This window comes from Pelecanus crispus, chromosome 1 (assembly GCF_030463565.1).
Source record: "Pelecanus crispus isolate bPelCri1 chromosome 1, bPelCri1.pri, whole genome shotgun sequence".
In the NCBI taxonomy this organism is placed as follows: domain Eukaryota; kingdom Metazoa; phylum Chordata; class Aves; order Pelecaniformes; family Pelecanidae; genus Pelecanus; species Pelecanus crispus.
This window is the reverse complement of record NC_134643.1, coordinates 122061635-122088908: the sequence shown is the minus strand read 5'-3', so window position 1 is coordinate 122088908 and position 27274 is coordinate 122061635. Positions and strand designations below refer to the sequence as shown.

General features: G+C 35.9%; 1 protein-coding gene across 3 annotated transcripts in view; it reads left to right on the top strand.

Moving 5' to 3' along the window:
- The window catches only part of SYNJ1 (synaptojanin 1), a 67025-nt gene that overhangs the window by 36419 nt on the left and 3332 nt on the right, over positions 1 to 27274 (top strand). Inside the window, exons 16-30 of one of the 3 annotated variants that reach the window (XM_075727756.1) lie at positions 7 to 199; positions 1515 to 1673; positions 3845 to 4001; positions 4357 to 4474; positions 4591 to 4806; positions 5598 to 5676; positions 6750 to 6912; positions 9538 to 9744; positions 10739 to 10867; positions 11488 to 11526; positions 16537 to 16584; positions 18264 to 18302; positions 18397 to 18467; positions 21970 to 22078; positions 22782 to 23002. In XM_075727756.1, coding sequence (XP_075583871.1) covers positions 7 to 199; positions 1515 to 1673; positions 3845 to 4001; positions 4357 to 4474; positions 4591 to 4806; positions 5598 to 5676; positions 6750 to 6912; positions 9538 to 9744; positions 10739 to 10867; positions 11488 to 11526; positions 16537 to 16584; positions 18264 to 18302; positions 18397 to 18467; positions 21970 to 22078; positions 22782 to 23002 — 1948 coding nt within the window. Of the gene's footprint in view, positions 1 to 6; positions 200 to 1514; positions 1674 to 3844; positions 4002 to 4356; positions 4475 to 4590; positions 4807 to 5597; positions 5677 to 6749; positions 6913 to 9537; positions 9747 to 10738; positions 10868 to 11487; positions 11527 to 16536; positions 16585 to 18263; positions 18303 to 18396; positions 18468 to 21969; positions 22079 to 22781; positions 23003 to 27274 lie in introns of all 3 variants that reach the window. The other 2 variants (XM_075727758.1, XM_075727757.1) reach the window with 2 other exon arrangements.

The window sequence follows — 27274 nt, the reverse complement described above, 5'->3', positions numbered from 1 at the left end:
TTTTAGGGATGTTGCTGTTGATACTGTAAAGACTGGCATGGGAGGAGCCACTGGTAATAAAGGTGCAGTAGCAATTCGGATGTTGTTTCATACATCCAGTCTTTGCTTTGTCTGCAGTCATTTTGCTGCAGGACAATCACAAGTTAAAGAGAGAAATGAAGACTTCATAGAAATAGCTCGCAAGCTCGGTTTTCCAATGGTAAGCAACAGTGTTCAAATTCCATAACAAATGAGAAGTTAAACCCTTTGAGCTCCAGTAGTGTGACCCAAAAGCTCCATTTTTTCCCCCTCCCCAGATTCCTGTGGAAATCAAATTTCCTTGGGTTAGAGGTCTCGGAGATAATTAGGTTCCCACAATTTTTAAAATAGATGATTGCAGGAATAATAGACCTTTCCAGTGCAATGACTGATGGAGATGATGAAGCATGAATTCACTTCCATTAGGTGTCAAGGATTTAGCATAGGAAAGAGACCTTATAGATTCCTGACATGCAGTAGAACTTTTGTAGACACTGGAGTTAATCAACTGTGAGAAAAAAATCCATGGGAAACAGCACTATTTTCAGTACACAACAATGATTTTCGCTAACGCACTTTAATTTCTTGTTTACTCATTTTTGTCAAGTTGGATTCTACAGTTCTGTACCATATTCTCATAAAGGATTATCAAACACCAAATAAATACTTGATAATTTTATCAGTGCAACAAAATGCTTCCTTGAGACTTAAAGCTGTCTTACTTTTGTAGTCAAACTGTCCTTTGTTAGTTTCTATGGCGCTATGTGCAGGAGTCTGACATCTTATTTTACAGGGTTTTTTAATTTCTAAATTTGCCCCTATGGTCATGTTTCAGTTTTTCTTGAAAGTACTGTATTCTTATGGTCCCCAGAAACAGTTTCCTCAATGCTGCTGTTTTAATCTGCCAGTGTATCTGCTTTGATATACTTGAGGGCAATGGAAAAATCAAAACAAAGACGGAAGTAAAAGTTCTCACTTTAAACGAAGCCCAGGGTTTAAACTAGCAGAGCCCTTCTGTCTCTCCCTAACCATGAAAACTGTATGTAACTGAAAAGTCTTCAATTAAATCTGAATAATAAAGCCCTCAATTTGCAGTTTGTCAGGATATTGTGCCACAAGATTGCAGGGTAGTGTTTTGTTCACCTTTGTAACCTCTTTGTGACACAGGTAGCAGTGATCATCTTAGAGCAGACTTCTAAAACAGGAGTAGAAAGATGAAGAATTTTAGAATCCAATTCAGATGATTCATGTTTCTTTAGAAATGCAAACTACATAAGAAATGTTACTTCTTTTTTCATACTGTGTATGTGCGAATACCATACAGTTGGCTATGTTGTTCTAACCATATGAACACTAAATACTAACATCTATTTCAGTTGTCCTCATCAGCTAGAAATGATGCATATTTTACTGTTAAAAACTGAACTTCTGCACCTGGAAGTAGTAAATCTGTCATTTGGTTGTTTTTAACATCATTGCATGTTTCTGTTTTACAGGGAAGGATGCTCTTTTCCCACGACTATATCTTTTGGTGTGGTGACTTTAATTATCGAATAGATATTCCAAATGAGGAGGTTAAGGACCTAATACGACAACAGAACTGGGATCCCCTTCTAGCAGGAGACCAACTTATAAATCAGAAAAATTCTGGACAGGTATCTTAAAAATGTTACCACACTTAAGAATACTTCATTTTTCTTTTTGGCTTTTGCAATTTTCTGTGGTACTTCTGTAAATCTATATCCTCAGCGTGTTTTACTTATAACTTATACCTGGTCCAGGTAGTGGTATGGAACTTATTCGTAGTAACTGACCTGAAGAGGCAGTGATACAAATACAGTGACTAGCTGTAGGAGTGAGTTTTTTCTTTCTCTCCTGAAAAAAAAAAAGGAAACTGTCATCCAACTTTGTGTTGGAGTTTACTAATTATAATATTTTTCTTTTTATCAGGTGCAATTATTTAAAAAATATTTATAGAAGTTCTTTTGGTAATGTTACTGTTTACTTTAAATTGCTGCAGTAATAGATCTAATGCCGTTACTGTCATTCTGTTGGAAAAAGGAATAGTCCAAACAGTAGCTCTTTACTTACAAAGAAAAAGAGCATGGAATAACAAAGTCTGAAGAAAGCTTCAGATTTTACATTTTTAGGGTTTCTTGAGAGGCAGCACGTAGCAATTAAAGGAATATTTGTAATGAATCAAATTTTGTGTGAAAGTGTATATTCTTTCTTTCCAGCTTTCTGTGGGAATGCTGTAGATGGTAAAATGAGAGACGGTCCTCTGTTAGTTTTGTCTGCTTGCCAGCACTTTGATTATAAGCAGTTTTTTCTGAATTAGAGTTCTCTTCCAATTGTGCTGGTGCCTCCAGAACAGGAAGAAAAACACTTGATAATTTTTAATTTCTTTTTTTGTAGCCCAGTTCCTAGGGAAAAAGGAATGTATGATCAAGTGGGCAGACAGCACAATTGTCTGTTAATTTAACCAAAGCAAGAGAGATGTAGAGGTCTTGGGGACACTTACAGCAGTTATAAAGCTGGGAAGATCTATGGAAACTACCAGAATATGGAAAAGACTCAAAATAGTCTCCTGGCTGGGGAGAACAAGGGGTAGTATTGCACCGTTGGGGTAATATTCCATTATTTGGAAGTGGCTGGTTGGGCAGCAGGGCGTTATCAGCTGGCTAGCAAGGGTAGCTCCATGGTTCTTGCATATGGCTGTTAACCAGTGTATCTGCTGTTCAGGAAAGGCATTTACATAGCAACTTTCTTTGTAAAAGTAGGTTAAGAAATAATGACCGAAGGCAAAGAAATTAATAAATTGTCTCAGAAGTTGTGGACCTTCTGACATTGTGACATTGATCTTCTGACATTGATTTTTAAATTGACTGGATTTCAATTTATATTTCCAACAAGAAAAGCAGGCTAACCTGTCACTTGATGCAGACTTGACTATAAGATCTAGGTTAGATTTATATTTTACACATCTCTGATGTGAAGTAAAACTGGCTATACAAGATTGAACTCAGGACTGGAACTGATTAAGTTAACTAAAGGGTTTTAGTATATGCCTAGTTTAAACACTTAAGGAGTGAGCAAATCTCCTGGCCTTCTAGGGTCTCGTGTCAGCTGGCTGTATCTGTTTATGTTGCAAAGTACCTAATAGATTTTTTGATTCCTTTCAACTGACTCTGTATCTCTAAATACCATACGTACTCTTGGCAGATAATTTCACATAATATCTCTTTTTATTCTGTTTTCCTGTTTGCTTGAGAAGAAATAGTGATATTATCTCTCTAATCTTTCAGTTCATACTGAATGTTATTAAGGGTTCTCTATTTTTCTATCTTTTTTTTTTTCTTTTATTTATTGGTGGGACATCTTGTGTCAATTTGGGGAAATGCTTTGCATGTCAGATAGGTACATAAAATATAAACCTTAATTCCCAACTTATGCTGACACATGAGCAACTAACCAACTACGTGCAATTAAAGTGCTGTGGACAGCATCTGTGTTCTGGATGACCTCAAGTTCAGAATGACATTGGAAGAACAGTAGGTTGCTCATGAGCCTGGGTTTAAAGATATAAATGTTGACATCCTTCTGTTTAATGATGATCTGTCTGGGTCACTATTTAGTCCTAGTGGCAAATGTAGAATGTTTTCAGCAGATAAAATTTGGAGAAGGATTCATATTATCAAATGACTATTTTTTTTGAGATGTGTATACAGGTTTTCACTGCTAGAAAAGAGAATTCTGATTAGTTTCAAGCTGTTTCCCATCTGTTTCTGTCTTCTGGCATGACATATAACTGCTTTGTTTCTTACAGATTTTTAGGGGATTTTTGGAAGGGAAAATAAATTTTGCTCCTACATACAAATATGATTTGTTTTCTGATGACTATGACACCAGTGAAAAATGTCGCACACCAGCGTGGACAGATCGTATTCTTTGGAGAAGAAGAAAGTGGCCTTTTGACCGATCAGGTTTGAGTGCTTCCTTAAATTGTTTAAAATATTCTTTTAACTGGCTTATTGAATCCATTTAGTGACCTTCACAGTGCCAGTGATTCTAAGCTTCTATCCCTGACTTTGTATGAGACAGAAAGCTTATAAAGGCATCTGCAGTAAATAACAGTGACGCTGAACAGGAGGATCAAGAATCAGATACCATTTACTGCTATTTCAGTAGTTCAAAAGGAACTTCCGGGTTTTTTTCTGTAAAACACTTGGTTTTGGTTTGCTTTCTTTTTTTCTCTTTTTACAAATAGCTTATTTCTTAAAGCATATTCTTGCAATCACTCTGGTTTTCCCCTTTTGTTTTCATTAATACTGAATGCAGCTGAAGACCTGGATCTTCTGAATGCTAGTTTTCGCGATGACAGTAATGTCCCTTATACATGGAATCCTGGTACTTTGTTGCACTATGGAAGAGCAGAGCTGAAAACATCTGATCACAGGTTTCAGTTTTATTTTCTACATTACTTCCTAATAATTGAAGATTGAATATTCATGTTACATGTTTTGTTGCTCAGACACTCTGCTTAGAGGCTTTTCTTGTGTATTTTTTTCCAAGGCCTGTGGTTGCATTGATTGACATCGACATATTTGAAATTGAAGCAGAAGAGAGACAAAAAGTTTATAAGGAGGTGATCGCAATGCAAGGACCACCTGATGGTACTGTAATGGTCTCCATCAGAAGTTCTTCAGCAGAAGAAAACTATTTTGATGATAACTTGATTGATGATCTTCTTCAAAAATTTGCAAGCTATGGTGAAGTTATACTGATAAGGTTAAAAGACTTTTTACTTTTAATCTCTGTTCCTCTTCATTGTTCCCACCTATTTCCTGAATAAAGTTACTTTCTTAGCAGGCATTTCAGTTACAATCTGCTTAATTTTTGACATTTAGATTTCAACTTTAATGTCTTTACAGTTGAAAATTAGTTTTACATACCTGTATGTATTTTTCCAGATACTCTTTATTTTTGAGACAGAATAGCATACTGACTTTGTCACAAATCAGTCAGAGTTAAAATCTGTTAGTTATGTAATTTTATACAAATTCTGTATTTTAAAATTAGGTTATTAGTTTTAAATGAACTGAAGGATCCCTGTGAATGTTGCATTTTCACTAAGCTGTTAATTGATCTATAAGTGTTGTGGCGTTTTGTTTAGGTTTTTTGGGGGGTTGTTTTGTTTGGTGTTCCCCCCCCCCCCCCAAAAGACTAGAAGCATAGTCCCAAGTCCGTAGTGTGATGTAATGTGCAACACCTAATACAAATATCTAACCTGTAGCCACACCAATTACTATTGAATGTGTAATTGTAGTCACAGTAATTTTTAAGAGGACAGTGCTTTTGCTGTGTGATATTTACCTGGTTCTCTTTTGCCTTTTTTTTTGTTGTTGTTGTTGCAAGGATATATTCAGTTAAAGCTTTTTAGCCAATTATATGTATTTTAATGAACATAAAAAAATTCTTCTCCATCAAGTGAAACATTGAAAAACCTTTAAGATAATAGGCTTCAAAAGCTAGTAGGTAGGATAAAGTATTTTAATTATTGTTTCCAATGGACTTTCCAGGTTCGTGGAAGACAAGATGTGGGTAACGTTTTTGGAAGGAAGCTCTGCTTTGAATGTTTTGAATTTGAATGGTACTGAGGTAATGTAAAACTTACTGAACTTTTGTATAGCAAGAGAAAATCCAACTTTTTAAAGAATACTTGGGTGGGTTGGGTTTTTTGTTTGTTTGTCTGGTTTTAATTCTTAAAAGTTTTTCATGTTCCATACTAGACTGTTGCATCTAATCTTTTCTCTTTTTTTTTTTTTAACTTTTGATGGCCACATAGCTATCACATGTTGAGTTTCAAAAGCCAGCTGAGAGAAGTACCAAACTTAATTTATTTTTTAGGAGGAGGACAGTTAGAGAAATGAAGATCCCATATTGAGGGGCATCTTCTTCAAATGAGGGATTTTTAATTCGGGGGGTTTTTTTAATGATTTATAAAGCAGAGTTTTTACCTTGAGTTTGTAGTATGAACCCAGTTATCATATTTATAGCCTGCAATTATTTAAAATTCAGCACTCCTGTACTGCAATCACTTTAAAATGTCAACATTCCAGCTCTCACTGACTTCTGTACGGCTAGTATTTAATCTTTGTAAAAATTCCAATTTTCATGTTCAAATTTTTACTGATCTGTGTTCCTTTTAAGACTTGGATTCTGTAATGTGATGTTTGCAGATGGATCCTTGCATCTGCTGAGAATTTCACTGACAGTCCATGCAGGATAGGGGCTCAGTGTTGTGTCAGTTTGCAGAATGAAGGCCTGCTTTTTTATCAGTCTCTAAAAATTACTTTATTAATGTAGTTTATAAGCAAGTCTCGTTTTTCTTTACAAAGAGTAGTGTTTCTGTTGGAATAAAGAAACCAGAAGCTTTCCTATTAACTGAAAAGGAAAATCTTATGAGACAAGTTGTTAGTTTTTCTTTAGAAAAGTAATAAATAGTTGCTATTAACAGTTTAAACTACATAAATGTACTTAATTACCAAAATGAAGTGAAAAGCATAATTATTTTTGTGATGTGTCATTGTTTAGTCCCAGAAATTCTGATACCCTGATTTGTGGTATTTTCAGTAATTTTTTTTTTTGTTCTTTTAAAATCTAGAATGCTGAATTTTAATGCTCCTACTCTTAACAGTTTCTGTTTTGTGCATACCTTTTTGGCAATTCAGCTACTAGGAAGGATTATAAACATAAGCTTGAAAAATCCAGATTGGATCAGAAGTTTGGAAGATGAAATGAATCTAGAGAAAATTAATATTGGGCTGCCTTCATCGACAAGCTCCACTTTGCTTTGTGAAGATGCTGAGGTTACTGCAGACTATGATATGGAAGGTTTGTTGAAATAAAGTATTCCTCATTTTGAAATGCTTACAGTCCTAAATAATCTGGTTAATTTAATGCATATATCAATACTTTAACAAGTTTATGCCAATCTAAAACAGATAAATTAGAAATCCTGTTATTTCCAACAGTATCTTGACAACTCGTTGAGCAGTGTCAGTTTGCACGGTATCTCTAGGTTTTACTAATTTGCTGACGTTCTTTTTATTCTTCTCACTTTATCCTGTGACCTACCCTCTCAGGGTCACTTCATTCAGGCAACTTCTACTATTCATGGAGACACCCTGCAAGCAGGATATACACAACTTCAGAGTGCAAAGCACTTATTTTTTTTTGCCAATACACATAACAGATTAATAGGACTAATGAGCTCCCATGCTAAGCATTGATATGCTTACCACCCCCAAGAAGACACCTGATGAGCCTTTGACAGGCAGGCAAATACGAGTCAGGCAAGGAAACCTTCAACCTCTGTTGCTCCTTGGAATAGGCTGATCTTCGGCACTAATGAGTTGCTGTTTTCTGGTTCCCCAGTTCTTTTTTGTCAGTTTTGTTTTTTCCCTGAAGGGTTTTTATATCTTTTCATGTCATACTTTTCTAGCAGAATCCTCAAGTTGCTGAATATCCCTGTTGCAACAATTGTGCCTCTGCATTTTTGCTTTTCTTTATTTGCATGTTTCTAATGTATGTACTTTGTCACAGCTTACTTTTTAATCTATTAATTAATTTTTGTGAAAGGTCTGCTTCACTCTCTTCTTTACATTAAAATATATTTGTCTTACATCCTTAGCAAGTAAAACAGCTGTTTTTAGAACAGCAGCAACCCCCCCACACACACACCTTACCTGCTGACACTTCCTGTGTGTATTGCATTTCCATATGTATTTTACAGGGCCATTTTTTTTGTCATTTCTTGAACAGATGTACTTTCTAGATGTGGTCATTGTGTCTATATTGATGTATTCCGAGTAGCTCATTTGCTTTGAATTTCTATCCAAGCCTCCTTAGTGGCAAACATTACATTCAAGAAAAGAGATGGGAGCTATGTATACTGGAAAGAGTAGACTAAGGGGGTTTTTTGTACAGTTATTTCATTGTCGTGGTTTAACCCCAGCCAGCAACTAAGCACCACGCAGCCGCTTGCTCGCTCCCCCTGCCCTGGTGGGATGGGGGAGAGAATTGGAAGAGTAAGAGTGAAAAAACACTCCTGGGTTGAGATAAGAACAGTTTAATAATTGAAACAAAATGAAGTAAAATAGTAGTAGTAATAATAACAATATAATAATAACAGTAATAATAATATACAAAGTGATGCACAATGCAATTGCTCACCACCTGCCGACCGATACCCAGCCAGTTCCTGAGCAGCGATCGCGGCTCCCCAGCCAACCCCCCCCCCACCCCCGTTTATATACTAAGCATGACGTCATGTGGTATGGAATAGCCCTTTGGTCAGTTTGGATCAACTATTCTGGCTGTGCCCCCTCCCAGTTTCTTGTGCACCTGGCAGAGCATGGGAAGCCAGAAAGTCCTTGAGTAGTGTAAGCAGTACTTAGCAACAACTAAAACATCAGTGTGTTACCAACATTATGCTCATCCTAAATCCAAAACACAGCACTATGCCTGCTACTAGGAAGAAAACTAACTCTATGCCAGCTGAAACCAGGACATTCATAAAGGAAGATATGTTTGGTAAGGGTACAGATATGGGAGACATGTATGAAAAGTTGGAATTTGCATTAGTCTTGGTGTCATAAGATAATTCATCTGCTTTCCAATGCAGGTAGGAAACAGGACTTTAACAGTTTAGACACTTATGTCATTGGTTGATTTTATTAATAGTCCTATGTGAAATGGTATAATTCCCTTAAAATGTGGTATCTCAAATCCCACAAGACTCTTAAATCAACAGCTGATATCTAATTAGCAGCCTGGTTACCCTGTAACTGCTGAGCAGTGCGGAGTTGAAGCTGGAATTTCTGCAGAACATCGTGTGTCATTCATGTACCTGAAGAGAGAGAAGCCTAGAAGTTATGGAAGAAAGGATTACTATGGTCTTATTGGAGTGTGATGGGATAATTGTCTATTTTAGGCATTTTGAATATATCGTAAGAATATTCTAAATTGACAGTTTACTTTTCAAAGGCATGCCCATGTTGAACCTTTTTTTAAACATCATTCCACCTTTTCCAACAGAAGGTAGTACAAACAGCAGGTATCTTGAAATCCCCTGCCCAGCCTTCTGAAGAATAAGTGAAGCTTCCCATCTGTCGCAAACCAGGGAAATAATTTTTGCAAAGGTCTTCTTTGGAAAGCTAATTGTTTCTTAGATTAAGCAACATTACAGTTGCCACACTATTATAATTACCTATACTATATATTGTGCATTTGGACTATTTTCAACTGGTTTGAATATGTACACATTCTTCCTGTCTAATTTTATGATGCAAGAATCGTACTTCAGTTGTTGAGCTAATTCCTTGGAACTTGAGGGCTTTTTGCAGAAAATCTCATGCCCAGAATCAGTTTATAATTTCCCCACTTTTTAAAATAAGTAACTGTTGTTCCCTTTATTTTACATGCTTTTTCTTTTTTGGGGTGGGGTTTGTTACTTAGGAGACATTGATGACTATAGTGCTGAAGTAGAAGAAATCCTTCCTCAGCATCTACAGCCAACTTCAAGCTCTGGTCTTGGAACCTCCCCAAGCTCTTCACCGCGTTCCAGTCCCTGTCAATCCCCTACGCTGTCAGATGGACCTGCGCTCCCAGTGAGACCGAGCCGAGCACCAACAAAAACTCCTGGGCCACCTGTTTCCACCCACAGTGTGTATTACGTTGCTTGACTGCCTCTATTACTACTATACAATCTGGCAGCTGTATGTCCCAGTGGTAGAATACTAGCTTATAGATTATTTTTAATAGACCTTTTAGATTAATATAAAAGGCTGTTCTTGTCATTAGCTAGCATTTTATGCCTAAGTGGCCTTGGGCAAATCACTCCATTCGTTGTGTCTCGGTTTTCCTAATGGGCAGTGGAAGAGCTTTGTTTCCTGAGTCTTATTTAGTGCACTGTCCACTGATCTATGCTGCTGCAAACCAACTAGTTTGCTCTATTTTTTTAGCATTTCATCATGAAAGAGACATCTCAAAAAGTTACGTGATTAATAGGCTAAGTTGATTAGTTTGAAACCTCTGTTCAAAAATTGTGTTGCAATGTGTCACTGTAATCCTAGTTCACTTTAGTCATACTCTTCAAATACAGCCCATTTCAATTACTGCTCCTATCAGCTGTAATATGTAAATTGTAATTACTAGATTTGTAAATCGGGTGTATAATATGAAAGCGTCTGTTTAAACACAACTTTATTTTAGTGACAAAGTGGACATTTAGAATGACAGTGTTTGGAATGGCTTCTAGAACAGTTTATTTCAATGTAATTTGGAGTAACTTTACACAGACTGCTAAAATGCCTTCAGAATTCCCCTTGTAACTTCTTTTTTCCAGAGCACTTAGTTCACAGATAAGGGCCAAGATCAAAATTTGGAACTCTGCAATTTGTACGAATGTTCAGGATTCCTGAACAGCATATACTGATTAAAGCATATGAGACAAAAATCTTGGTTTCGGAAATCTGCTTCTTTTCACCATTGGTTTATTCCTCTTGTCTTCCCTCTCTCAAAACCTTCTGTATCATTGTTTCCAGGTCTGGGGACTGACTGTCCTCTCCGTGAAAATAACTTGTTATTAGAAAAGCATTACTGTGATTAGAATGTACAAGTGATTAATTTTTGCATTATTTTCTGTCATGTTCTTCAGCTGAATTTCAGCTCAGTACCCAGCAGAAAGAGTCTTCTCAGAGCTTGGAGCCTAAGCGTCCTCCACCACCTCGCCCCGTTGCTCCTCCTGCACGCCCCGCTCCACCACAGAGGCCACCTCCACCATCAGGTAATGCAGTGACGTATATCAGGTGGTCAGGAATGTTTTGTTTCAAGACTGTGAGATGAACTTTGAAGTCCACGCCCAAACTACATATTGTATTGTTATTTTGGGGCTCAATGGAACATACTATTTTTTCACTAAAACATTTAGTTGGTACATTTAATAGCAATAACAGCATGGGAAATAACAGCATTTTTCAGTACCATTTAAATATTATTGTCTTTGCTTAGTGCATAAGTTTTAAAATTTTTATAAACTTACTTTCTCAGTTTAAAAATGTGGGCTTCCTACAGCAGTGTTTACTCAACATTTTCATTTTTATAGCATCTTCATTTTGAAAATAAAAGATAAATAATCTTGTGCATTCATGGATTTATATTCCTTTAATTTTGGCATCAGTATGTATGCATTTTATCATGTCCAAGTTTTTAATGTAGAGTTCACCTGGATCATCTGAAAATGTAAACAATTGAGCACTAAGAGAAACTGGATGTTCAGAAGCATATGGGCAACATAGTTAATAACAAACTGACCCTTGTAATTTTTAACTTTCTCATTCTTTTTCTTCCCTCTTACTGTATTGATATTTTTCATTATTGCTGCATTCATTTCTTAAATACTGTAAGGCGGTAGGAGTCCTGCACCCGCTAGAAAAGAATTTGGAGGTAATGATTTTAATTGTTTTTGAATATGACTACATAGCACAACTACTCAGGTGGTCTGTTGTGACAATACTTATGATGATGTCCAAAGGTATAAAAATGGGTAATTCTTGAATGTCAATGTAATTTCTTTCTCAGGGTTTGTATCCCCCTCTGAATTACATTTGACTTTTTAGTGAAAAAATATTTGTTCAGAAGTTGCTACATTATAGTCAGAGAGATTAAAGTTGTTCCAGGTTTTTATTGCTTTGTCCTAGTGAAAATATACCCAGCTAACTTCTCTGTGAAAGTGGAAACTTGTCTTTAGTTGTGAAAAGGCTAGCTTTGTTCCTCACAGTCCGTGACAAGGAGCATTGTACAATGGATTGTGATGGTAGATACTTGCAGTGATTATCCATTAATTAATTGTTCAAGTTGAAACTACTGCTGGTCTGGCCCAGTTTCCCCCAGATGATCACCAGTTAACAGAGAGCTCCAAACCACCGAGCTGTATTTGTCTCTAAGCTGAACGCTGACATATGGGTAGTTTATTTTCTGTTTCCAAGTCTGAAATGTGCTCCTAAGCCCTTCCCAGAGACACGAAACATCCGCCATAGTTCTTGGAACTAGCATGTACTTCAGAAACTCAAACTTAGCAAAGGAATTTATTCAGTTACTTTGAAGGCACTTGAGAGCTACGGGTCTTTACAAAGTAACAAAATCCTGAAATAATTCTCCCCTAATTCCTTCCCTTTTTTGATAATGCTGAGGGCCTTATCAACCCTTCAGGCTAGTTTTGTTTTTTTCCAGCTTGATCTGGTTTTGCATGTAATAACGACTCACGCGTTCTCAGAAGTGCTGCTTCTTGAAACTAATCTTTGTCCTTCTTTGTTACACACTTCATAGTTGAGCTGCCTGCTTGGACTTAAATCAGCTCATTTAATACGTGGGATAGAGTGAGAATAGTTAGTGGCTCTGAAATACTTTCTTAAGTATTAATGGCTTTTCAGACACTGCCACTCAGTAGGAAAGAGTTTTTTGAGAAAATAATTCAAAGGTTTTGAGCAATCTCAGAGAATAAGTAAACTACTTTAGTATATAAATATCAGCTACGATTCTGATGTCAGGCAGAGATGTGTGTGGCTCTTAGATACATTTGAGGGGAGGAGGTTATTATGCCTTTGGCATAATATTTCGAATTAGTTAAAATGCTTAAGTTTTAGAAGACAGCCAGTTTGTACATAACATGCAACATATATGAGATTTAATTCATTGTACTACTTCAGTCCTGTATAGTTTTATATGCACTGACACAATCCTGTTTGCCTAGTTTGTCTCAATTGTGCAAAGACTAGCCGCCTTTTTTTACCCTCTTTCCCAACATAGCTTTCCACAAAGAATTGTAACCTGCATAAAACTTGCTTTTTATGCAAACTTTTTTAAAGAGATTGTTGTATATTTTTTTTCATATATTATTCTGACCTAAAGCTCATCCCACTTTTTCTGTCCTCTTCATTTTCCACTCATGGCGTACATTTATAAGGCATAATGCTTTGCTTTTCAGCTCAGCTCTGAGCAAGCTAGGACAGGACTAGAAGCAGTATAAATGTCATAGTGTGTTACTGTGCTTGGGGAAATGGCATCTGTTTCTCTTACCTAGAATGAAGGCTCCTAAAGCACTGTGAAAATATCCCTGTGTACTATATAAGTGTATCAAACTTTGGTTTTAGACTTCTGTAGCACATGCAAAGTGACATTGATCATGTCTTTAAAACGCTGTGCATTTTAAATGTTACTTTTTTTTTTTTTGCTCATGTGTTTTAACCTTTTTTTCTGAGTGCTTCACTCCCTTCAATGCCCATAACGTTTCTTCTAATGGCTCATTTTACATCAAAGTAACTCAGGATTCAGGGAATTCAAGGCTATGTAGTCATTGTAAGGGTTTGCAAAGTGTAGACTTTTTGCCTGCTAATACGAAAGATTTCCACTGAGGATTGTTGTTTATAGTTAAAAATTAAAATGTTGCACTCTGTTTACCCAAGGTTTTTTTTAATACAGTACAGAGTAAATTCTTACAGAACATTAAAAATAATAAAGGCTGCTAATTGTCAATTACTGGAAGTTAAAAAATAACATGTGTTTTGGGTTTTTTTTTCCTTTAATATTAGACTTTTCCTGATTAATGCAGGCAAGGCTTATAGTTGTCTTTTATCATTGGTTTAAACTGCTAAAATGGGGTTAAGATTGAGAGAATGCACAGTATTTTCAGTATATGCAATAATTTGGGTAAAATGCATTACATTTTCAGTGATTATCCTACAAATAAATAAAATAAACCTAGAAAATACAGTAATAAAGTTGACATTAAAAGAAACGCAAGTATGTTAAGCTATGAAAATACATGCACCCAAACAGCAAGTACGTGTTGGTGTACACTGATATTTATAGTCACACATTAAACTTAGCCTTCCAAGAACGATTCAACATCATTATTTTTTCCCCTGTAGCTTTTTTTTCATTTGTTCCCCACCCCCCCCCCCCCCCAAGCAGAGTTCAGGTTGTTTGGGTGCATTAGGATATGGCAGTTATTCTGAAAAAGCTTTTTTTTGTTGGTCTTTTTTTTTTAAATATGGGGAAAAGCACCTTTCTCCTTTTCTTGCTGAAGAAGGCATGTTCAGCAGTGGAGGAAACAAGAATCCTTAATGCTAAAACAGTAAATGCATTATTCAAATGTAGGCAAATGGTCTAGATTTCATATATATGTGTGTGTGTGTGTATATATACACACACACAAACGCACATATGCTCATATATGCAAGTTTTACTTTATGAGAAGTTGGGGTTGCTTTGTTTTCCGTTAATCTAATGTTTAAATGTAATCTTTGCAAAACATGCAGTTCTGTCCAAAAGATGTCGGGGCATAAGTTACAGGTTGTTTCTGTGTAAATCCAACCTCTTTCCTTAAAATAGTCTTTAAAACAAGTATGTGATATCTTTACTTGCAAAACACTGTTTCAAACTGCAATAGAGATTTCAAGCTATATACAGGCTACAGTAACAGTTTAAAATGATACCCAAAATGTGTTTCGGGTTCAGATGTACATTTTTCACCATCCTTAAGATTAGAATCTTCCTAGAAAGCCAACTGTGATAGCATTATCACAGCACCATAATTTTGCTTTATCACTGTTGAAGAGTATTATTAGTAAGTGTAATTTGGGGTATTTGACCTCTATGTCCTTTCTCTCCCATATAATGAGTATTTTTAAATTTGCAAAACCTTTTAAAATCCTCATGCACAGAAGTCTTCCTCTGTACGGTGCACCAACATAGGAACATGTTTATGTGCTACAGTCAAAGAGGTTCTCTGCCTTCCTTCTCCTGAAAGGATTTGACTTGCATAAAACAAGAATTGCTTAACCAGAGCATCCTGAAAATACCTATTCAAAGTATGGGCCGAATTGAGCTTTGGGAGGGGAAAGTGCAGAAGATCTGTGAAATGAACAGGCTAATCCCCTGCTCCTGGAGAGGTTTTATTGTGTCCATTGCCATTAATACGCTGAGATGAACAGTTAGCTTTAACCACAGAGGGTTCAGAGGAATGTCCTGTACTCTGTTGGGCTGCTCTCCTCCTCCCTTTATTTTCCTCTAGTTAGCAGGCAGGCTTCTCATAGCCTGTGGGTTACCACTTTCTCCCCCAGGTTCCTCTGGGTTGCATCAGAGAAGGGCAGAGCTAGCACCTGAGAGCAATGAAATGTTCTCAAGCAGTGCTCTCCTCCTGTGCCCCCTCCTTACAAATGCTCTCTGCTCATCCCTCCTCGGTGCTGCTTCTCTTGCAGAGAAGTTCACTGTCAGAAACTTTTGCGATGGAAATCTAGTATTAATTGGCAGAGCCTGGAACTCACGCAGAGTATATAGCATATGCTAGTATTTAACATCTTTGAACCAGATGTTCAGCAAAACCAGAGATCTGACATCTCTGGAGATAATCACATACCAGCCTCATCTGCAACCTTCACTCTTCCTACTCTGAGTGACACCTCCACCCATATCTGACAAAATTCACAGCACTCTTTCCAGATCATAGAGAGCTCCTGAGCAGATACCACACATTGGCACATGATGAGAAAGCATGAGGCTGTGTCATCGCTAAGGCAAAAGTTGCTTTTAAGGTAGGCTTCTTGAACACTGGCTCCCTTTCCTTCCTCTATACTTGAGCCACTGAAGAGTTGCCAGATATTACTGTTACTTTTTCCTATGCGCATGCCTTAAGGATTTCTCCTTGCATATCGTCTAGTCTTATCTATGTCCTGCCATGTTTTTACCATACAATTTTATGGACCCAGTATATGCTTGATGATATTGCAGAAATAAAATAATTCAGCATGGTTATGCATGATTGAAAATCTTCTTTCTCTCAATCTGATCTGTAACATCTACTGCGTACCAGTTGATACAGCTTTCCCAAGTACAGAGTGCTGCTTGGAGATAACTTAATGATACAGTTCTGTAGGATACATTACATTATATAAAGTCGGAAACTTATTTCTTCCACAAAATCGCTTATTCAAATGTAGTCTTGGCAGAAACATACTGTGTAGTATTCTCCTAAATTACAGGAAGCAGACTTAATGTTGGAGGGTATAAGTGATGTACCTGTTTATTTTCAAGTGTTTGAGTATAGGTATGTGCTCTGCTTTAGAAGAGTTTCAAGACTGACATTTAATATCATTCTGAATTTACAAAAGTTTGTGGAGAGTGAATACTGAAGAAATTAAATTCTCTTTCAACTGTAATGTAATATTGAAATAATAGCATGTTTCTAAACATGATTGTACTTGCTGATCTCTGATTTGTACCAGTCTGGTTTCCCCATGCTGTTACAAACAGTTATCTCCTACAAGTAACTACAATCTAGCTAGGCCATTTTTAAATTATATAAAACTGTCTTGTGGCAGTGTTCTTTCTGGTTTTACTTTCTCAATCTACTGCTTTTCTTATGCAATATACAGCTTCTCTTCTTTCTCTGAAAAGGTCTTGGAGCTCCTCCCAGTCCTGGGGTAGCTAGGAGAGAAGTAGAAGGTAACATAACAATTTTTGTATTCTAGAAATGGATTTCTAATTTAATACCTGAGTAATATTATTGCCCTTGTGATACTAAAGGTGGTTTCATGAAGGTATTTACTGTGTAGGATCTTTCTTCTTTTATTTAACATAGTTTTCAGACAGCCAGGTTGCTTGCTGGTTTTCAGTGATGGTGTGAGTTGTTATAGAAGGCAGGCTTCATTTATGAGAAATGAACTGAAAGCTTAGACCATACTAATCGAGAAAAATGCTTTCAAGACTGACTCTCAGCAGAAGCTGTAGCTGACTAAGATTGCTAGAGTAAATACTATACTTGTAACTAAATCAGTAATCTAGGAAGCCTAATTTTTCATAAAGAACTTAAATATGTTCATGTATTTTGGGGAAAGAAACCTCCATGTAAATAATTTAGCCTATAATTTAATATTTTTGTCTCTTTCTGAAGAGCACAGTGTAGGTATTTTGATTCTGATACCTAAATGTTTGTGACATACATTTATGAGAAGCATTTCTCTTGCATGATTCTAGTTGGAGTATGTGTGTATAGTGCTGAATGGGTCCTGTTTTAGCCATGCCAGCAGAGTTTTTGGTTTCTTCTTGTCCCCTCAGGAATGTGTGCCTTTGTAGCAAATATAGGTATGGCAATAGAAGTCCTGATATAGTCACAGTCAAGATGTTCTCCTGTATACTACAATTAATTTTGGCTATATTGCTGGTTCATTTTTCTAAATTGGCAAAATCACTATAGGCATAGAATAGTTCAGGTTGGAAGGGACCTCTGGTGGTTACCTAGTCCAGCCTCCTGCTCAAAGTAGGGTAAACTGGCACTAGGTTGCTCAGGGTACGAATTGCATTACTGAGAACTGTACCCAGAAACCCATTCTAACCAGTTATAAGAAAGCAGAGTTGTCTGACAACTGGAAGCTGATTTGATAAACTAAATGTTTTATGTACCACAGAGTATTCCTTCCAGTTACTGTAACTGACATGGTGATTTTACCTTCCTGGGAAATAGGCAACAGAAACACAAGCCAGAATCCTAAACCTCTTTGCCTGTTAGAAATTGTGCACTTGTCTGAGGTAAAGGTAATTTCTTCATATCTTGCACTTCACAACTTGAATGTTGTATACAAGGTTGTCGTTAGCATCAGCATGTAAATGTTGAGGTTGGTGCTGTAATATATTTATCCCATAAACAGAGAGAGTAGATTCAGGAACTTTGGTGTAGACCCTGTAGATTGCTGAACTATGTATAATTACAGATGTACTCTTCTGATCACATGATTTTTTTGAATCAGCATGTTACAGAAGTTCTTGTTTTAGAGTATTTGCAGAATATGCTACAAAGGAAAACAACTTCTAGCGTGATTAAAAACATGGGGTACCTGTACAAGTGGGCATCTTTAACTTGCAACAAATAGTAGGTGATTTGACTTAGTTTGTAATTAGAAGGGTCAAATTACTTCACATGTGCCATGGGATAAGAGTGTGCTAGAGTAACAGCTCAGCTGATAGATAGACTTTAGTAACAACTTCTAAAAAAAAAAAAAAAAAAAAAAAAAAATCACTGTCTTTTTGCTCCCATTTCCATTAGTGGTAATGTACCATTGCCGTGTAATACCTGTTTGTAGCTTATCTAACCAAGATAATCTAATTTTTTTTTCCATGCTTCAAAGCACAAAAAAGTCCTGGAACACAAAGAAAAGATAACTTAGGTAATACCAGATACATGCTTTGTACTAATTATAAAAAAGAAAGAAGTTGATTTTAAATATGTTCTAAGTCAGTGATCTCTAATATCTGTTCCAGTTCGTAATCAGCCTCCACCTTCGACTGGAATTTCAAGCGCAGGAACTGCTGGATATGGTACAACCAGACCGGTAGGTATTCTGTCCTAAAATAATTTTCCTCCTAAGTTTCTACAGTTTATTACGCTGGCAGTGGGTTTTTGTAAGTCATAACAGATGTAAGAGAATGGCAAAATTGACTAGTCATTTTACAGCTTATATGAGTTAATCCCCTCAGCAATTCTTGTCTGTTGACTAAAAATACTTCAGAATATATATACTGGACATGACTTTATTGTTTTGCACTCTAGGCAGTCACTTCATAGGCTCCCAGATAATACCAATTTTATGTCCACTTTCAAATAACTGCAAAGTGCAAAGTTATTCTTTGTATGTTCTTGTTGACTACATTGCTGATTTAGTATAAAATGTATCATCTTCTGTGCTGAAATGTATATCCTGATGGCAGTTAATTGTTTGCAGGCAGTTAATGTATTATATAAGCAGCTGATGTATTATATTGCTGATTACTTGATATGTAATGGAATCTTGTACCTTGTTTTAAAAATTAATTTTGATAAGGGTCTTCATGTAAAAATGAAACATTCAACTATTTCAACAAAACATTCAACAAACATTAGTTCTGCATTTCATTCTTTATTTGTGGAACTGAACTGAAGGAACTGAAAGGGATTTATGGGTACTTGAATGCTTCACTACAAGAAAGAAATAAAGAGATGGAAGACATCTCCCTTTTTTCTCTTAGGGAAGGAGAAAGAGTTTTAATAGCTATAGGTTGTCTTAAAGAGTTACTAAGAAATGGTATTGTTTGTTGATAATTCTTTAGGCTTTGCAGCATATTTCAGAGAGAATTTTTGCAGCAGCATGAAGGACTTTTCTTTCTGTATCTACATCAACCACAGTATTTGTGCTCACTTTGTTCCCTCTGTTGTAGCAGTTCCAGGCTCTTTAACTTAGATCACACCTCTTTATACCTGGATGTTTTATAGACTAAAAAGCAGCAAAAGTTGGCTCTTTCTTATCAGTTTCTTGGTCATTAGAGAACTTTGTTTTTCTTCTCTAAGGCATTTCACTCTTCTCATTGGGATAATGTTCACAACACTGACAGGATGGAGAGCAGAGATATGAGCCTTTAGTAAGGCTAAAAAGCATTCTGTCTGCGTAAATGTCAGTGGGATAGGTATGAGGTTTTTGATCTATCTACAAATATGGCACCTCTTCTTTAATGCCATATCTTTCTTTCAGATAAAGTGATAGACCAGTTGTTGTGAATGAGAGTGCGAAGAAGCCATTAAAATAAAGATGCAGCTAACCACAAGAGTTTAAGTTAGATCCATATAAATTTGTTTTGTAAAAGGTTGTAGAGTCCTTTTCCACCTTTTAAATGAGCAAGAAACAAAAGAACGCTGCATGCTGTGCAGAGATATCAGAGTTCTTGTAGAGCTTAAAGTAATTGTACCTTACTGGTATTGCCATTGTACTCTTGTACAGTATTGATACCAATGAAAACTGCTGTTGAAAACCACCATTGAAATCACTTTTTGCTGATTCATTTTTCTCAAAGAGATTGATTCTCACAGTAAACAGTTTTTGATCTTTGCACTTTTTTGTAAAACGCCCTCTTCTAAAATTTAGATGAAGAAAACCTGGTATACACAGGAAAGAATGTATTCATTTATCACCATGTGCCTCACTTTTTTCTCATAATCTGGAGCCAGCACAGGATTTGCCATTTCTAAATCAACATAATTCAATAAAAAAAATTGGGCATAAAGAAGTGACTCCACCAGTATCTTGGAATTGGCATAAGTGCAAGACTTTTTCTTCATATGAACAAGGTGGAAAAAAAGTAGTACTGTTCTCTTGTGCTGTGCTTCTCAACACCCAGGCTGGACTACAGTTAGAGCTGCTTGCCTGTTTCCAAAAAGGACCATGGTACTGCAATTGCCAGCATAATTTGCTAAGACAAACCTGACTGCATCTCTTCTTTTGCAGGCATTGAGATTTTCTTTAAAAAAACACCTAAGCAAACCAAAACAAACAAACAAAAAAACCCACAACAAACCAAACAAACATAATACAAGGTTTGAAAAAACATCTCCAAGATCTGCTTGGCTTTTAAAGCCTTAGCTCAACCCTTGTTTGGGTTTCCTAACTGACATTGCTTCTTTGCTGCTTCTCAGTTTGGTTTTTGGGCAGCATTTCATTTCAAAGATTTCAGGACCAGGGACAGTAGCCATGACGGGAGCTGCTTCCCGCTGAGTGGTCCTGAGGATTATGTCAGCCTTCCTTTCTGTGTCTTTTCTCTTCCTTTTTGATGTATCTTTTTTTTAAAAAAAAATATATTTTGGCATTTAATCCAACCATCCTTCTGCCTACTTGCAGAATATTCAAAGAAATGACAAAATGCATCTTGGCAATTAAAGGGAAGACAGATATTTCAGAGGTTAGGTGGTTTAAAGCATTTAGAAAGTTGTTAAACAGACTCAGCCAAGCATAATGAATCAGATGTTATACAAAGTCTTTGAAGTAGAGTACATACATCTAGTAAAAGTAAGATCAAGGACGATACTTGTTTTGTAGTGGCGAAGTTTCTTTGCTTGTTTTTAAATCATATTTGTGTAGAGTGTTGTGTAATGGGGTTTGCTCTGAAAACCATTTCTAGAACATCCACTGTTACTAAGATTTTGTCAGAATATACCAAGTACACAAAATTTTAGAGGAAACAAATCTTACAAACTATCTTGCCTCATGATCTTTTTTTTTTTCCTGAAATCTAGCATTTTTATTCTAACACTTTACATTCAGCTTTCAAATGTAGTGTTTGTAATTCATTCAGCTTCAGTTGTAATCTGGAATAGTTTCCTGTTTCTCTTTAAATACTGATGTAGACTTTTTTATTTTCTTTCATGAGAGCAATTCCATTCCCAGCATATTAACTTCTATTCCAACAAGTTTGGGAAGACTCCAGCCTTCAGATGAGGCAGAATGTATGTTTCGTTAATGCTGTTTGCTGAGGAACAGGAGTAACTGCCTTACAGTTAGCAAACATAAGTTTCAGAGAAAAGAACTAACCATGGTCTTTTATACATTTCTTGGACTTTCACTATATAAAATTGACTGTAGCTGTTGTTTGCAAATGGCAGGCTATAATTATTGCCTAAAAGGTAGATGGTGTCTACAGTCTGCATTGATAGCGGGTTATCAATGTGTCCTTACGAGATCCCCAAATAAAGTAATTGTTGGTTTTGTGGCTTACAACAATTCACAGACTTAGGTAAAATTAACTTGCTAATACTAACAAAATAATAAGTGTTTCAAACACTGCTGCACAGGTAAGTATTTATATAAAAGCTGAAAACTGTTGTAAAAATCCTTTGCTTTGAATTGAACCCTCATAATGTTTTGAGAATATATTCTTTGCTTTTATATGTGCATAAAAAATTAGCTCAGCAACTGTTATCAAAGAATTTACTTTTCACAGAGTCCTAATTATCCTGAATCATTTAACAGTAGATGACTACAGATCCAAAGTAGAGCTAAAATAATTTCTTTTTATCAATTATGATGTCAGACTGTTCCACCTCGAGCTGGAGTTATTAGTGCACCACAAAGCCATGTCCGTCCCTCTGGGGGAAGACCAGCACCTGAAACTCAAACCAAACCAGCTGAACCACCAAGGGGTAAGTTTACGTTAGACATTAAATATAAATGTCACTATTCAGTCAAGAGCCTGTGGTTTGAATGCTTTGTTTTCAACAGATGTCTTCGTTTTTCACTAAAGATTCCCGAATGTAGTAACATTTGGCAGTTTCTGTTAGTGTTGATCACCCACAGGTATTGTAAACCTTTATCAGATAATAGGCAGCAGACAGAGGAGATCTAGACCCGCAGAGTTCACGCCATCAAGAGAAACTTTGATCAGATTGCTGTGTCCTGATCTGGGCACATTGGTGTGTCCTATCATAGGTGTTGATCACTGGATCATTCTCTGCAGTGGTTTCTCCGTAATCATAACTGGAATAGTGTTTATGTTTGACTCTCAAAGCCATTTCCTAAACTTAAAGGGTTTTTTTAAAATTGTATTAATATCAAAATACGCATTTTATAATTGTGACTTCCAAAATACTTTTAAATACAACTGAAGTACACTTAAGAATGACATGTTTTCTGGTTCTCTGTTTTGTATCTATAGTAATAATTTTTAATGGAGATATGCTGAGCTTTTGATGACTTCTAATCTAGTTGCCATGAACACCTGCCATTCTTACAGCCCCTTCTTCTGCAGTTCTGTCTGGTGCTTCCACAGCCACGTGTTCTCATTCATGCCATTAAGATTTCTATTACAGTTCTTTACAATGAAAAACACTGCAAATATACTTGCAGGCTCACCATTGCTTCCTGAACCACTAAAGCCTCAGGCTGCTGGACCTGCTCAGCCCACCACTCAGCCACTGCCTGTGCTAAGGATGCAGGAGCCTCTCATACCTGTGGCATCGCATCCACCTCAGACAAGTGCCCCACAAAGTCTGGAACCCCCACAACCGCCTCCTCGTAGCCGATCATCTCACAGTTTGCCTTCTGAATCTGCTCCTTCACAGCAGCAAGTAAGTAAAAAAAGCTCGTATATACCTTTTTTTTCATTATGAAAATTAACACAGCTTGTACTGAATGTGGTAGCTTTGTGAGAAACTCCTAAAGCAAGCAAACAAACAAAAATAAAGGTCAAAAGGTTGGATTAAAACATAATCAGCCTCTAGTAGGATAATACTTAATTGCTTATGTATTGTCCATGAATAACTAACATCTCAAATACTAAACATTTAACTTAAGATTTTATATGACAGACTTACAACTTACGGACAGCTTGTTCTTAAAATTATGTTGTCATTTGACAACTTTGTATGGAAAAATACTTAGTCTAAGAAATTTAATTTTTATAATGACACATGCATGACTTAAACTGTACAGTAACTAGCTAACACAGGTTTTGATTATAAAGCAAGCTTTATAGATTGCATGATAAGGTGCTTTTTGTTGACGATAATTCACTGCAGGAATACGATACTGATAGATACTTAACAGAAATACATTTCTCCCCATTTGCCAGTGTGATTTAAAACATACAAGCATATCAAAATAATCTGAAAATTTAATATAGTAACATAAATGTACTGTTCTGTGGGACCATTTAGACTGTTCTTTTAAAAAAAAAAAACGCTTTTTCTAGGAGAAGCATTAGTTTCTTACTACTGTTTAAGAAAGGCAGAAGTAGGTTTTCAGTGTCGTTTATATATACATAAGGCTAAACTTCTTCACTAAAGGCTAGTGCTATTAGTTTTTACAGTATCAGGTGCTAGGCCAGATAATACACTACTTGAATAAAAGCACAAATTTATTGAAGCTGATGGATTTGTGCCCAGTTCTTACCAAGAGTAAATTTGTGCTTTTGTTTTCTGGTGTTCGGTTTTTTTAAACATAAACTCAGCTGTAGATATTTATAAGTATTAAGTTTTCATCGGTATTTCAGATTTTACCTTATCTCTACATCTGAAGCCCGCTTTCACTAAAGCAGTTAGTTAATACCTATTTTGTACCACAATGAAGCAGCCAAATTCAGTCCTCAGTGAGCTGATTTTGAATTCTAATTGAAAAATCTTTAAATGTTCTTCCTTTCTTACTGCTGAACCTCTCTCTCTCTGCCTCTAACTTTTTTCATTTTCGAACTTTAGGCCAAAAAAATGGAGGATATTTTTGAACATACAGGTAGAATATCAGGACTTTTTGTAGTTTATTATAAAGTATGAAGTGTTGCCAGCAGAGAATATACATGGAGGCTTAAGGCACTTGAGAAAGTACCAATTTTGTGAATAGAAACAGATTGCATTGTGTCACTTTTGAAAACCTCACACCTTCTAAATGTAGTTTCACCACTGATCATTTTGTGAAAGAGGTGCAAGCAGTTCTTTCAAAATTATTATGAAAATTACATTTATCTGTGTGTATACCCAGCAATCAACAACACTGTAAACAGGTTTTTGAGCTATGTAATGCTGTGGCTATCTTGTTAACAATATCCAAACCCCATAGTTTAACACTAGTTCAGGGAGCTATAATTTTCTCTGCAGTCAGATTTCTTTGATTAATGTAGGCTGTGCAACCACAAGGAAGGCCCACTTTGAACTTCATTTGTTGTCTCCAGCTTAGGTTTTTTATTTCAGTTTCCTTTTTTCCTTTTTTTTTTTTTGTTTAGTTAAATAATGTTTATTTCATTTCTTGATTATGATTTGTAAATATGAAGTTTTCTGAGAATAGGTCTTTAAATAAATACAAAGTCTTTTGAGTCTTTTGAGAGCTAGTGCATTCCAAGCCCATCCTTTGATTCAAAGCTTCATTGTAATATTCATTGTAATATTCAGGAACCTAGATCTCCCCTTATAAAAATAATTGCTTGTATACTCTAGACTCTAGAGTCTAGGACTCTAGAGATTACCGAGCAATACATTAAAAAAGAAAAGTTTTTGTAAATAGTTTTATTTATTCTAAATTAAGAAGATTTTGGGTTTTGATTGAATTAGAAGTCTTACAGTTTTTTCAGCTTGAAAAACTATTACTGTACATGAGTGTTTACACCAACACAGTTCCCAGAGTGAGGGCTATAGTGCTTTTCATGTTAATAGATGGTTAGAATTAGACCATCAGGAGTCAAGTTCTTATAAGAAGTCTTCAAAAAATAGCACAATCGGCTGCACAATGAATGTCTCTATGGAACTAACATTAGAATTGGCTTGAGCTGGGTTTTTTTGACTCTTAATGGTAGAGCTTATAAGTCTTACAATAGCATACAACAGAAATTTAGAATTTAGCATAGTGTGTAATAAATATTTTTGGTTTGTATTCATATATGCAGAAATGGCTTTGTGAAAACTTGAAGTATTTTTAACATGAGGTTGCTTTGTTACTTGGATTTTCTTCCTAATTTTCTTTCCTTTGATGTCTGTTTCTCTTTCACAAGCAGGAGCAACCATCAGGGTAACAGGTATCTGATTATTTACCAATCTTGTATGTGGTCTCCATCTATTCAAGCAGAAAAGATGTATGAATCTTGTTTTCATACATCTGCAGTCTCATCCGTGTTAAAAATCACCTGTCCACATTAATGAATTGACTGTCATACCATAGTTTGCTTTTTCCTTTCTTAATGCAATTAAAATTGATAAAGTTAACTGTATTTATTAGCTCCATAGCAAATATTTTGCTTCATCATTTTTTATGAAACAATTGGAACCTCACGTAATGTTGCTTAGTCACTGCTGAATCTGCTGGTCTCGGTCTGTTTGGAAAAAAATGAGTAGGTGTTGGAGTTACTTCTCTTTAATACAAATAAATCCTGATGCAATTACACTGCCAAAGTTTTTTCAAAATAAACCCCATATTTCACATTTCTCAAAGAACAGATAACTTACTATTACCCGAAGTAAAATATACTGTTTGTTACAATTTTAAAACCATTTGGTTCCAGAATTATTCAGAGCAAATTTTTACTTACAGTAAAGAGCAGTTGGGATTCATAGTTTTGTTGGGGTCTTGTACTTTTTGATTACTTGGTTAATGAACACAGAACATAGAATAACCAGCTGGTGCCAAGCTGCATTTGATTTATATTCTTTCTACAGTTCAATTTTTCACATTTCTCCCCTTAGTTACTTGATGCCTTTGTTTTAGTATTAGTTTCCAAACCACTTACTATATACATATAAAAATACCAATATTGAACTACTCTGCTTATGGTTTGGTAACATTAGGCCTCATCTATTTTAGAAACTCTCTGACATAGTGCCAGGGATGCATAACCGACAATGTTGTTTCAAACAAACCACCAGAGCAAATGCATTGTTGCCAGCATACTTCATTGCTCCTGCCAAACCATTCAAGCTACAACTGCAATTTTTTAAAAGAAATTGCTATTCTGGATACATTGGGGAAAACTTACAATATTCTTATTATTCCTGAAAGTCTCTAAAGCCTGTAGACTAATTTTGCGTAGCTGCTTAGGCAGTGGATATGTGGAGACACGCTTCAAACAGTTCACAATAAATGCAGTAAAAACAAGATGTTTAAAGATTGAGGGTAGGTTATAATAATACTGTATTTTAGTTGATAGCTTTAGCTAGCATCTTAGTTCAACAAAACATTACTTAACAGAATTTTCATGCTAAATATCCAAACTATTTGGGTATACTAAGGCGATGTGTTAAAATGACAAATTTCTTTGTGAAATTTGAATTCTCAGAAGCTGTTTTAACTTAAGCTCAATTCTTTGCATTCGTTTAATAACGGGAAGCTCCAAATTCTATTCTGTCACTGTGATGACTTGAACAAAGGTAGATATTCTTCTACCTTTTTGGACAGTTGTTACAAGGTATGAAAGTTGCATTGTTGTTTGAAGAAATTTATAAAACCAGGAATATTTTGCTTTTAAAAGATGAGAAGTTCTGTGGAGAAGACTCTGTCTTCTCCATTTGGTATTATTCTAAACAATGATAACTTGCCATTTTAAAATATTACAAACTGATGGTCATACCTTCACATGTCAAGAAGCACTGGAGATGCCTACAGATGCATATGTCTACATGGAAATTTCTGAAGTGCATATACTAATAACACTAATTTTTCCTTTCATTGTGATGCTTAAATATTGCTTGTAACATCAGTGTTATAAACTCTCAATGAAACCTAGACCTTTTTATTTCGTATTTGTGCTGGGTTATCACTTGTTTAGAATACAGGATAATTTCCCAAATTTCTTAAACATTTTTTTTATACAGTGTCCACTAGTGCTTTTGGCTAGAATTCCGACCTGCATGAAGTAGATTCAA